Source organism: Copidosoma floridanum, unplaced genomic scaffold (genome assembly GCF_036245765.1).
Source record: "Copidosoma floridanum isolate Cflo_tuat_1 unplaced genomic scaffold, Cflo_Japanese_pri ptg000026l, whole genome shotgun sequence".
NCBI lineage: Eukaryota > Metazoa > Arthropoda > Insecta > Hymenoptera > Encyrtidae > Copidosoma > Copidosoma floridanum.
Genome location: NW_028321903.1, coordinates 3689182 through 3702882, shown reverse-complemented (window position 1 = coordinate 3702882; position 13701 = coordinate 3689182). Strand labels below are relative to the sequence as shown.

General features: G+C 30.5%; 1 protein-coding gene across 1 annotated transcript in view; it reads right to left on the bottom strand.

Moving 5' to 3' along the window:
• Positions 1-365: 365 nt before the first annotated feature.
• The window catches only part of hfw (leucine-rich repeat domain-containing protein hfw), a 147567-nt gene continuing 134231 nt past the window's right edge, over positions 366-13701 (bottom strand). The window contains exons 4-8 of the mRNA XM_089595580.1: positions 1604-1773; positions 1302-1484; positions 1061-1219; positions 833-952; positions 366-746 (exon numbers count right to left, since the gene is read on the bottom strand). Coding sequence (XP_089451706.1) covers positions 474-746; positions 833-952; positions 1061-1219; positions 1302-1484; positions 1604-1773 — 905 coding nt within the window. The 3' untranslated portion in view covers positions 366-473. The remainder of the gene's footprint in view (positions 747-832; positions 953-1060; positions 1220-1301; positions 1485-1603; positions 1774-13701) is intronic.

Genomic DNA, 13701 nt, shown 5'->3' with positions numbered 1-13701 from the left:
ATGATACTCATATCATAGGAGTTGTATGATCCATCATTTTGTATTGACAACCATATTGAATGGGAAACGGCGTTTAACTTATGATGGTTCAACATTATTTGTGACCCTTCAATTTAGCATAAATTCCCATAAGGGGGTCCGTAGATCCCTCACGACTGATTTTATTACTATTATTATTATTATTATTAGTATTATTATTAATGTTGTTACTGTTATTTTTTTTTTATTTGTATCATTATTCTCACAACTATCAAATATCATTAAATAAAGGTAGGATACGATCTTTTTAAATAATATTGTAGTATATTAATTGGGTAATCGAAATTTAAATGGGTGATAACAAAATTAATCAAATGAGGCTCAGCATCACTTTATTGAAATAACAACTGTTTGACAGTCAAAGTCTGATAATTGTGAAAGCAATTAAATGTCACAGTTTGTAGATAAATGTATTGTTAATAGATTTACATTGTTCAGGTCTCACATAACCAGTCACAAGGAAGTTTGGGCATTTTATTAGCTGGCCAAGGTAGATATCCTGATGTTTTGAATACCCAATAATCATAAGATACTTTGATAATGATGCTAATTAATAATAGAATTTCCACCGCAATGATATAATAAATGTAGTCTGTCCAGTCTGCAGGATAAACACACATCTTTGTCGAATCTAAATCAATTACTCTTTCCTTGACATTTTCACACAGCACCTCATCATAATCTAATACTTTGGTCTGTAACCACATCTTTCAAAATATAGCAACAAATACAATCTGTTATTTAAAAAAAATCCAACAAAAGCATACATGTTTAATCATAATTTATCAATCACCTTTAAATATTTGGCTGTATTGCAGTCGCAATGTAACTCATTTCCTCCAAATTTTACACCGTATTTGTTACTAACATAGTTCTTGTCATTCACGTTACTGACCCACAAGTATGTTGGAAGCTAAAAGTAGTAAAATAATCTAAATTTTTACTACAATATCATATCAAATTTATTGAGAAACTCGAATTATTGTAATTTTTTAAATGTATTACATTATAAATTTCATACCGATTTTATTTTGTTATGCCTCAAGCTAAGATAGGCATAGCTATCTAAAAATTTTGAGCCTTCTAGTTTATTTATTGATGATATGTCGTTATGATCAGCTATGAATTCACGAAGACTATCGTAACTTGGATTCGTGCTTAGCTCATCAAGACTGGTAATCTAAAAAAATTCTGCTAATAAACAATAATTAGATAGTAAAAAATATTTTTAATTAGATGACAAGAAAAATTGGAATACACACATTATTGTACGCTACATTGAGGGATATAGCGTTACGTGGCAATTTCTGTGGAAGCTGCTTCAGCTGCATATTACTGCAGTCGACACTTACGGCAAATGTTGGCATTTTATCTTTAAGTAGTTCTAGTCTGCTGAACTCACAAATGCACTGCCAACTGTCACCTCTAGGACATTCAGTTTGTAGCTGCAATGAAATAAAACCCACCAAAATTTCTCGTAAGATAAAAATAAGCGTACAGATGAAAAAATAAAAGTTTTATTAAAAAATTAGTATAATATATTTATAAATTTAAATTAACTCACAGAACTTAGGTAGCGCACTTGTTTCAAAGGAACTTGTGCGGTAGCATTAAACCAATGCCAAGTTTTGCTCGATGAACAAACAGTCTCGTTCTCTCGATTAAAAACTATTTGATTCTCTGCAGTTTTGTTAATATTTTGATAAATATCATGGCACAATAAGGTACTTGATCCTGTAAAAAACAATACAAATAAGAAATGCAGTAATTTCCTACTAACAAAGATTGTTTCTAACCTTAAATTTTTATTTTAAACAATTAATATTTCATCTACTAATACATAACATAAGGACAACGTGAAATGAAAGAGAAAACTTTCAAAACAAACATCAAATATGGATAATGCAATTTGTCTGACCCCCGAATTAGTCTTGAAGTCACTCTTCTTTTTTTAGTATCATGCTCTTTATATTTACAAATTCGTGCTAATAGTTTAAAGTCCCATCGACTGTGATGCAAGCAAAAACACTGTCTGTTTGTGTGCAAACGAGAAGAACTGTGAAGCTGGTGTGCAACATGAGATCTAAATATATATGAGATAATCTACGTCAAGTTAGACGGTCGATGAAAATATGTTGTCGAAACATATGCCAATTAATAGTCCGTAAAAAATTTATACCGTAATGTTTTTTAACTTTTTCACCTACACAATTTCTTACGATGTATTAAAAGGTCTACTTGCACCAATTTTTTTGTATCGAGTTTCCTTAAGTGTACTTAATATTGAACGTCAAAACAGCCTCACTTGACATTATTTTGATCAGGCTTAATAATTTTTTCTATCAGATAAAAAATTTATTGTGGTAAATACAGTATACTGATAACAAGTCTGCAGTCAAATTTCCAGAATGGAGGGTTTAATGTGGTAGGTAATTTTTAGAAATTTAAAAATAAATAAAAAAAATTTTATCGTATTCCTCATCTTAAAATATGTGGATAATTTGTCTTCTACTTCTTATTTTAATGCGTTTATCTACAGTAAAAAATGTATAAAGTTTTTAACTTATGAATCATGTCATGTTTCTCATATTTTGTACATAAAACTTTAGAAAGAATCATGATGAAATATTTTCGATTGCTAATTTTAAATCTAGTGCTCAATTTTCTATTAATAAAATGGTAGATCAAATATATTAAAAGCTATCAACAAGTGCATCATTAATAATACAAATATTTTTTAAGCTTATTTCGTAAAAATAAAAGTTTATCGTAGCAGAAAACAATTTTAAAATAATTTTGGAATAACATTTGATCTACATCATTAAACTACCGTTTTAATCGATAGAAAAATAGTAAAAAATATTTTCTCTTAAAAAATGTGTATGCAAACAAGAAATGGCAAAATACATTCCTAACAAAAATTGCATGTAAAACATAGTACGAATTTAAATTCAAACAATCAAAACGTCTGTCACATTGGCTTGCCATGTTGTTTATAAAAAATTAAACAGTACAGTAGCAATTAGAAATTCAAAAAGTTTCTTGTTCAAACAAATTTGCATACTGATTCTTTTAGCAGATTAATGTAGAAAGTGAATATTAGATCCAACGTGAATTGGTAAATATAAATTTCATGAATTTTTTACCTTGAATAAATGCGTTTAATTCAAAAAGCACTACACGCAACTTTTACTTCTATTAAAGATATTTTTCTATAAAATATGCAGTTTGCAGCATTCATCGAAACATTCAAATTACCATGGGAGTGTTTAAGGATATGATTTCACTGCTGGTTATATACATATATATATCTTTGGAGGGTCTTTCTGCTTATTTCGATGCAGCAGCTGGTGATTTAATTGTTGGAGCTTCTTGTCTGACTCCTGGTGAGATTTTGTGTTTTATTGGATTTTGGCTTTTAGAAGGTACTATACAAATGTTTATCATTATGGACACGTGTATTGGCTCAGTGTTACATAGATATTTTTCCAATTTAGTAAAATAAATACCTTTCTAAAGCCTTTAACTAATATCTCTGTGTATTTGTAATATTTGATTCAACTTTAAAATACATCTGTTAAGTTTACATCATTCAAATTGCGTCTACTGCCTTATTTACGTATATTTTTCAATTTACTTGTTGACTAGTTGTCCAACTGAATAGACTTTTCTGGTTGAATAAAATCAGTCAAGATTGCGTTCACAAAATGTATACAGTAATACTTTGGGTATGTCAACCAATCGTGAGTTGTGATTTTTAATTTCTCTATGAAAATTTTCTTTAAACTCCCTTTAATGTAAGGTATGTGTAGAAAAATTACTGTTCTCGGTCAATATTTATATAAACTATCGCCAATTGCTGGGGGGATTGAGTTGCCAATTTTTCTTACTATGGGGATTCTGATGGGTTTGGTGTAGCACTTTAACTTCATGCATCTAGCAATTATTATGTTATTGCTATCTGTTATTTTCCATGACACATGCTAACAGTCAGATATTGTGATTAATCTTGTATCAAGTTGGGAAAAGACTGGATTAGTTATTTTTAAATTTTCATAAACATACAATCCTACTCATTGTTCTGGATATCACTATAAGAGTAAAAATTTCTTAGGGTTTATCCCAGTACGCAAGAAAATCATTAAAATTTATTAAAAAGTGGTACATAACCATACGCCCAATCTATGTTACTACAAACTATAGCATATTGCAATGGCCAGCCTGTAAACTATGATTTATTAACGTCACGTCATGAAATTAATTGCATGTGTAGCTCACTCAACATTAAGTAACATTGAAAAACAAAACCACTCGCCCGCTACATTGGATCCGCACCTAGCACCAGTTTTTTGCGGCAATAGAGTTGGTCGCGATGCCAAGTCTTGTTTGAGCCAAGTCACTTACTTCAGAGCACGTACTGCTGAGTAGTAAAGATTAGTACAGTTTTTAAATGTTATTTTTTAAATCTCTTACAGTACTTTTGAGATTGATTAAAAAAAACTTTTTTTAATAATGTAAAATATTGAGCGAAAAAAATTCAAAATTTCAGCAATTTATTCAATAATTTCAGGTCAATGAGCTTACTTAAGTGTGAATATTGCCTATACGTTCTTGGAACTACGGAAAAATTAAAAATTCATCAAAAAAAAAAAAAAAAAATTCGAATGTAGTGTACGAAACATAGTTATATAAAAAAAATCAGAACGTACGCCCCTTAAAGAGCATACGTACGGTATAATTATATGTTGTTTTATCTGTGACCGAAAATTTATAAGAGCAACACATTTACGGCGTCATTTAAATATACATAACCCGAGATACATAAGAAAAAGTTAGAGATACGAAAATTTAACTAGTGTTAGATTAACATTTTCATTAAGAGAAAACGTTTTAAAAAATGGTTCTATGTGGTGTAACAACTTTTTTAGAGCCATTTTTCTGAAGGACTTTTTTTTAGTTTATTTGACGGTTTGCAAAAAGTTAACATCTGGTCGTCTTGAAAAATGGTTTGTTTGTTAAGAATAATAAAACCCATGTTCTGTTAAAATTTGAAGTCAAAATATTAATTAGAACTCCAGTTATGAAATACCGAAAAACAGGGTGATATTGGCACTTTTTTTACAAAATGGTAAGGCCGATTTAGGTTTACTAGGACTCATTTTGTTCGTCTTGAAAATGTGCATCTTTTTCATATGGAACTTTTTTGGCTAAATTACAGCTTTTCCGATGGAAGCAAAAACCTGATTTTGCCCTTTTTACCATTTTTTTGGTCCCTTTGATGACACTTTTTTGTGTCCAAAAGTGATGACGTTTTTTATCGGGCTCAAGATCCATAGAAACCACTAAAGCTTTCATGACAACCATAATTAACTTATCTGAAAGGTATTTATTATATTTTCATAGATCCACAAAACCACTAAAGCTTTCATGACAACCATAATCAACTTATCTGAAAGGTATTTATTATATTTTTTATGTAATTATTATTATTACATATTCAATTCATGTATTTTAATTAGAAAAAAAAAATTTTTTTATTTCATACCTTTTGCCTCCTATCTCAAAGTCGACGCGAAAGATTATAATTTACCAATAGCGGGTTGGTGCGTGAAGCGCGCAAGAGGCGGTGCCCCACAAGTATATATATAATGTGTTAAAAAAAAATAATAATGAGCAAATAACAGAAAAATGTTACTAATAATATTATAATAAAAATAACAAGCAACAACATATGTACAAGTAAACTTACGTGTGTAAAATAGCCAGCTTAAGGGCAGCCCAGATATGGTTAAGGCTTCCTACCATATTAATAAGGTTGCGTTGATGGTTACAATTTTATAACTGATCTGATTTTTCACTTTTTTTTTCATATTTCTATGAGTCATGCCAGAATGCAACCATATTCATTTCTTGTAGATTCAGAAATGTGCATCTACTCTTTTTCTAATACATGAACTTTCCAAATCAATTGATTATTGTAAATAAAGTAAAATATCTGTTGATTAGTAGAATAAGAAGCTAATTTAAGCAAAGTTATATCTTATGCCTAATTTTTTTAGATAATTTTGTTAGCGCCCGTAACTTTTTTCAATATAAAATGCGAAAAAAAAGTAGAGGCGTATTCTTTTATTTACAAGAAATGCATGTAGTTTTATTTTAGCGAGACAAAATACTTAAAATTGTGCTTGCTTTCACGGGATTTGAAAAAAATTTTTTTTAATAAAAGCCACCCACCCCGCACGTCACTACGCCTTGCCGCCCCGCGGCGCCCCTCAGATTTTTTGTGCCACCCTGCCCTATAGGTATAGTGACTGACGGCTTTTGAACGCAAGAGGGCAGCAGGGAGCTAAGACTCCAGCCAATAACAATAAACAGCGCTATTTTCAAAACTGTCCACCACACAATCAATTTTTTCTTTTTTTTTTAATTCAACGCCACTACCAATTTCTTTCTAATTACAAAGGTAGTTGGAAGTTTTAATCCTTTTTTAGAAAAAGATCCAGTCACTAAACAATTGAGAGATGTTTTTCTATTTAATGTTGTGTTATTCTAAACAAGTTATTTTGGCACGTAGCAGACAGTGAGCAGAAGGTAAACATCATGTATATAAATATACAAAATGTATAATTTATCTTCTTTAATCTTATTGCCTAGAGTCTTGTCTTCCTGACGCCATCTGAGCCAAGCTTGCTTGGTCGCTATCCCGGTAGTGGCAGACGTGTTAAAAATATCTATGATACTTGGGTCTAATAAGTATGTTGATACAAGTTGAAAGGATGATTATATATATATGTATAAAATCGTTATTTATATGTATAAAAACTTGTAATGCTTCGCTCACCTTCGCGCTGCACTTCCTAACCTCCTGATACTCTAACATAAATAAAAATTTTTTCTATTCCGTTTTGTAAAATAGAAACAAATGTAAAATTGGAGCTTGAGATTTTAAAAACTGACGATTTCAGATTAATGACATTAAGAAAATATGCGTCCGAAGTAAATTTTTTATTTTATCTCGCTGACTCTAGCGCGCTACTCCACACCACCAAAGCACATATGCAAAGAAAGAAAATTATTAAATTTTGATTTTTATTTGATTTATACATTTAATTCTCAAAAAAAAAAAAACAAAAAAAAACGCTTTTTCATGAATCGAACCAGCGATCTTCTGCAGACTAACTAAGTACTCTATCCACTCTGCTACGAGCGACCCCTATTATAAATTAACCTCTTTCTTTTTGTTCTAGTGTGGTTTCGTAACTTATCTCTAATTTTGAAATTCATTTACTGTTTATAAGTGAATTAGATTCGATTATACATTATATCAATTTATAAATTATTGATTCGATTAACTTTTTTTTTATAACTATTATATAATTAAATAGTACTTTCCAAAAGTCAGAAATCAATGTTTTTTAAAGTTCCTCATCCTTCGACGTATACGTGTTATAAAAAAAATTATGTATGAACAATTGATAGTGAAACAAAATTCAGATTTTTACAACTGTAATTGTGATACTATAAATCTTCAAACAATAGAATACAATGATAAGATTGGTGTATTACAATTTTTTTTAAACAATTTTTTTTAAACATGTATACAAGGCTATTATATTTACACTGAATTTTTTTTTAAAGTGTAAGTAATTATAAATGTTCTACAATAATTAAAAAAAACTTTTTTTGACGAAAAAATTAATTACAGAATAAAAATATATCGTGTCATGATTTATTATTGAATAATAGACCGATGATTGACTTTCGTTGTGGACACGTAGGAGAGTGGACGTGTAAAAGTGAGCTCCTAAATAAAGCAATAAATAGAAGAAAGAGCAAGGGTAGATAGCTGTAATAAAGTCTTTAAAAAGTGGTGAAATACATGAGGACATAATAAACAGTGACAAAAAGTAAAAAAAAAAGTGAAACAGGAGGATTATAAAGGATTAAAAAACAGGTAGGACTGAGAACGCGAGAGACGAACAAGACGCCGATGCAAGTCGCAAAAGAATAGTGCAATCGGATGAACAAAGGAAAAAGTTGTATACGAAGGAAAAGGGAGAAAAAAAGAAGTAATAATAATAAAAGAAAAGTGAACAGTGAATAGTGAAAAAGTGGACAAACAGGGGTATAGAAAAAAGTGAGGTTAGGAAACACAGTAAGAAGGAAGGGCACGGGCAGGAAAAGGTGATTTATTTCTATCGGTTACTGACAGAGAAAGTAGATAAGGAAGATACCAAATTTCCGACGGTAGTTACGTGGTCAATAAAGAAGGAACCCTAAAAAAAATTTTTTTTTTTAATGAAAAAGGATATTTTTATAGAGATAGTAGATAAAGAAGTTTTTGACAACCTGGTTACTGGCAGTAGATAAAAAGAATTCCTGAATTACCGGAATGGACAGAGTCGGTAAGGAAGATATCTGTAGAGTCGGTAAAATTTTGAAAATGACAGGAAAAAACGCAAATATTAACATGAGAAGTAATACAAACACAAATCCAAAAATCAAAGAACAATCCACCCTGAATTTCTAGAGAGAAAAAGAGAAAAAGGATGAAAGTCAGGATGTTAAAGAACAAAATGATAAGATAAGTAGGATAGAAAAGAGATTAGATAGTATGTTTGAGTTGATGGAAAGATTAGAAAAAAGAGAAGAAGAATGGAGAGAGGAAAGAAGCAGGTGGTTAAAAGAAAGATTAGAGTGGACAGAAGAGAAGAAAGCTATTGAAGAAAGGATCAACAGGTTAGAATGGGAATTAGAAAAAAATGAAAGGGAGAAGAGAAGACAGAACATTGTCCTTAAAGGTGCAATTATAGAAAAAGAAAATATATAAAAGAAGGTGGAAGAGTTTGTGGAACAGAAAATCAATGTCAATGTAAAGGTGGAAAATGCTACTGAAATAGTGGTAAAGAAAGGAAAAAGTGATATGAAAATGGTAGTAGTAGAATTGAAAAGCAAGGAAATGAAAGACAGTATCATGATGAACAAGAAGAAGCTTGAAAAAGGAATATATATTGAAAATGATTTGACACGAAAAGAAAGAGAAATACAAAGATTGATATTAGATAAATCAAAGGAACAAAGAAACGAAGGAAAACCCACAAAAATTGGCTGTATGAAATTGATGATTGATGATAAGTGGTATAGATACAACGAATGGAAGGGAAATTTCCTAGAAGAAAGAAGAAGGATACAGGGGAAGATAACAGGAAGATCGCAAGAATGAAGAGGACAAGAAGGGAATGAGGAGAGGGAGTTGGAGGAGGAGAAAAAAAAAGTATAAATATATGCGTTTAGAACATAGCCGGAGTGTTAAATAAGGACGTGGAAGTATGGGAATATTTAAATAATTTTGATACTATAATGTTAGTAGAAACATGGTTAGAGAAAAATAAATGGGAAGATATAGAAAGTAAGATGTCGAAAAAGTATGAATGGAAATTTGTTGCAGCAAAAAGAGAACATAAAAAAGGTAGAGCGAAAGGAGAAATAATTACAGGAATTAATGAGAAGTTAGAAATTAAAAATTACGAGGAATTAAGTGGTAACATAGTAAAACAAGAGATTAAATATGGCGAACAAGAGTGGACTTTTGTAGGTGTATACTGCCAAGACGTGGCAAAGACAATGGAAATTATAAAAGAAAAAATAGGAACGCAGGAAAAAGGTGGTATTATACTGGCAGGAGATTGGAATGCGAGGACTGGCAGGGAAAGTGGATGGGTCAGTGAGATGGAGATTGGAAGCAAGGAAGTTAGTAACAGGAAATCAAAAGATGTAACAATCAACGAGGAAGGAAGAAGGTTAATTAAGGAAATAACAGAAGAAGGATGGGGTATAGTTAACGGACAAAAAGGAGAAGAAGGAAACTACACGTACATTGGCAGCAGAGGTGAGTCAGTAATAGATTATGTTATAAGTAATCAAGAAGCGTTACATCAGATAAAAGAATTAAAAATAGGACAAAGAACAGAGTCAGATCACATGCCGTTAGAAATATTCTTAGAAAATGAAATAGAGATGGTAGAAGATAGGGGAAAGGAAGAAAAGGAAATTTTAAGAAGACAATGGACGCAAGAATTGATAGACCAATACCAGGAGAGGTGCGAAGGATGGAATTGGAAAGAGATACAAGTAGAAAGAAGATGGGAAGAAATAAAAGAAGCAATAGAAGCAGCAGTATCAAAAACTAAAAAACAGTCTAAGGTATGGAGGTTGGGAGAAAGAAAGTGGTATGACAAAGAATGGAAAACAAAAAAGAAGGAGCTGAGAAAAATAATGAAGCTATGGAGAAAAAAGAAAGTGGATAAAAACTATCTAATTAACAAAAAGAGAGAGTATAGAAATTGGTGCGAGGCGAAAAAAAAAAAGGTATGAAATAACGAAGGAAAGAAATATAAAGGTCGCAAAATCAGAAAGGGAAATTTGGAATTATATAAATAGATATAGAAAGAAGAAGGCAGGCGTTAATAATAAGACAGAAATTGAAGAATGGAGGAGGCATTTTATGAGGAAACTAGGCGGTAAGGATGAAAAAGCTATGATGATAGAAAAGGTGGAAGAAGAGAATGCAAAAATAGAGAAAAGCACACAGGACCAAGAAGAATTAAGCAAAGAAGAGTTCAAGAGGTTAATAAATAGGTTAAAACCGAGGAAGGCACCAGGAGATGACAAACTAGAAAACGAAATATGGAAATATATGCCAAAAGAGGTTGATGCAGCGCTATGGGAATTGATGAAGAAAGTATGGGAAGAAGGAAGGATTCCAGTACAATGGAGAAGAGGAGTGATATGCACAATTTATAAAGGAGGTGATAAAGAGGAGCTGGATAATTTCAAAGGGGTAACTTTGACATGCATGGCATATAAAATATACGCGAGTATGTTAAATGAATTATTAAAAAAAGAGATTGAAAAAAAATTAGCAGAAAGTCAATTTGGATTCAGAGAAGAAAGAGGAGTGATGGAAGCAATTTATACGCTGAAGCACATAGTGGAAGACAAATTAAGTAAACCAAAAGGAAAAATATTCGCATGCTTCATTGATCTAAAAGAGGCATTTGACAGAGTAGATAGAACGGATTTAAAGGAAAGATTGCAAGATATGGAGGTGAGTAAAATATTGATAAGTAGAATTATGGATATATACAAAGAAACTATAAATATAGTGAAGGTAGGAGATGAAATATCAGATGAATTTTGGACAGAGAGAGGAGTAAGGCAAGGGTGTCCATTGAGCCCAACATTATTTAATGTGTACCTAGCGGATCTAGAAGAGGAAATGAGAAAAGGGCAAGTAGGAGGATGCAGAATAGGAAATGAAAAAATATGGAGTTTATCCTACGCTGATGACATAGTTTTAATAGCAGACAGAGAAGAAGAGCTAAAAGATATGTTAAAAAGGTTCAAAAAGTACATTGAGAAAAAGAAAATAATTTTGAGCGAAAGAAGAACAAAAATTTTAGTATTCGAAAAAAGAGCAAGGAAAGATAGAGTATGGAAATGGGGAGAAAATGAACTAGAAGAAGTGACAGAAATTAGATATCTGGGATATATTTTACAAAAAAATGGTAGTAATGAAAGGCATTTGGAAGAAAGGAAGAGAAAGGCTATAATGGCGATGAAAAGCGCTTGGAGTATAGGTGAGAGGATATTTAAGTATAGTTACCAAAGAAGGAAGAAGTTATTTGTGGCATTAGTGGAGAGTATAGCGTTATTCGGAGCAGAAGTATGGGGCTGGGAAGAAGATGAGAGATTGGAAAGTATACAAAGAAAATATATTAAGTGGTTATTGGGATTAGACAGGAATACACCAAATTATTTAGTTGAAGAAGAATGTAAATTGGAAAGCATGAAAATGAAGGCGCTAAGAAGAGCAATAAAATTTGAAGAAAAGATTAGGGACTCAAAAATTAAATTAGCAAAAGAAGGCATAAGAGAAAAAGATAAAGATAAAGAAAGAGAAAACATAGGAAGAGTAGCAAAAAAGAGAATGGAAATATTAAAGGAAGAAGAAGTAACAGAAACAAGATACATGAGAGGGACAGAATTCAAAGAGCAAGTAAGATTTAAGATAATAGAGAGTATAAGAAGAAAGGAAAAAGAAAAAAGATTAGAAAAGATAAAAAACTCAAGATATTATAAGATATACAAGGACATAATAACAGAGGATGAACCAGAATATCTGAAGATGGAAATACCAATAAAAGATAGAAAATTAATGGCAAGATTTAGATGTGGTAATGAATGTAAAAGCAGAGAACATTGGAAAGAAAAAGAAGAAAGGAAATGTAGATTATGCAAGGAAGAGGAGGAAAATCATACACACATACTGAAGAGATGCGAAAAAACAAGGAGCGAAAAAGTAATAGAAGATATACTTGATAAGAGCGCAAAAGAAATAGAAATATTGAGAAGAGTAGTTAGGAAAAGAAAAGAAGGGGAGAGTTCCTGAGAGTGCCAAGAGAAATAGGATGAAGAAATCAAGAAGGAAGAAGGGAAGGATATGAGAAGAGAGAAGAAAGAAGAGAAAGGATCAAGAAAAACAGTGTAAAGTGTAAAGTGAAGTGTAAATATACTTTTAAAAAGACTGTAGTATTTAAGATTTAATTTATTTAATTGCAGTGGTTATATGGACAGTATATTTTTTTTTGTTTTTTTTTTAAAGTTTCTAATATTATATAAAAGAAAAAGTGACTAATTGTTTCAGTATTATTAATAGATTTCGTTTTATTCCATTTTTAGTTAAATTTAAACATAAATGTTAATTTGAATTTTAAATTAGAGCAAATTGTCTTTGAAAAGTTTTAGGTTCATAATATTATCTAAAAGAAAAAGTGACTAATTATTTCAGTATTATTAATAGATGTCATTTTATTTCATTTATAGTTAAATTTGAATATAAATTTTAATATAAATTTCAAATTAGATTCAAATTATGTTTGAAAAGTTTTTTTTTTAATTTATTATATGTTTTTGTTTACTTACTAATAAGAATAAGTTATGTAACTTGAAAATCATGAATGAAAATGTAAAACATATGTAAAAGTAATGTGCAAAGATAACGATAAGAAATGTAACGGAAGCCCTCCAAACCCGAAAGGGACGGAGTATGAAATAAATAAATAAATAAATAAATAATAGACCGAAGATTAATAGAATAACTTTTAAGTCAATGTGAGAAGTCATGTCCCTGCAAATATGTATACATTAGAATTTTTGATTAAAGTACGATTTATTTTATTTCTTTCCAAAAAATATTTTTGATTTGTAAATTATTTTTTTTCAACTTGAATAAATATATTATTTTTATTTTTGTAACTTGATAAGGCTACGTAGTATTGACCGTAAAAGAATACTGATTTTCGCAAGTTTAAATCAATATTATCAACTTCGACTTTGAGATATATTGATAGTCATAGCAAATGTCGCAACTGTTGAGAATTGCTTACGATATTAAAAAAAAGTAGTGAATAGGTGTTTCCAGTATTTAAAGTTATTCCTGGAGTAAAAACTTAATGTCCAATTTTTTCTCCAGTTATTATTTCTCCTTTTTTGTTGTATTTCAATAATTTAGTAACTTTTAATCACGTACCATTACATAAACTGTCTGAAATACTCAAATTTCTAAATAGCATTGCTATTATACTTATTTGTAAACTGAAT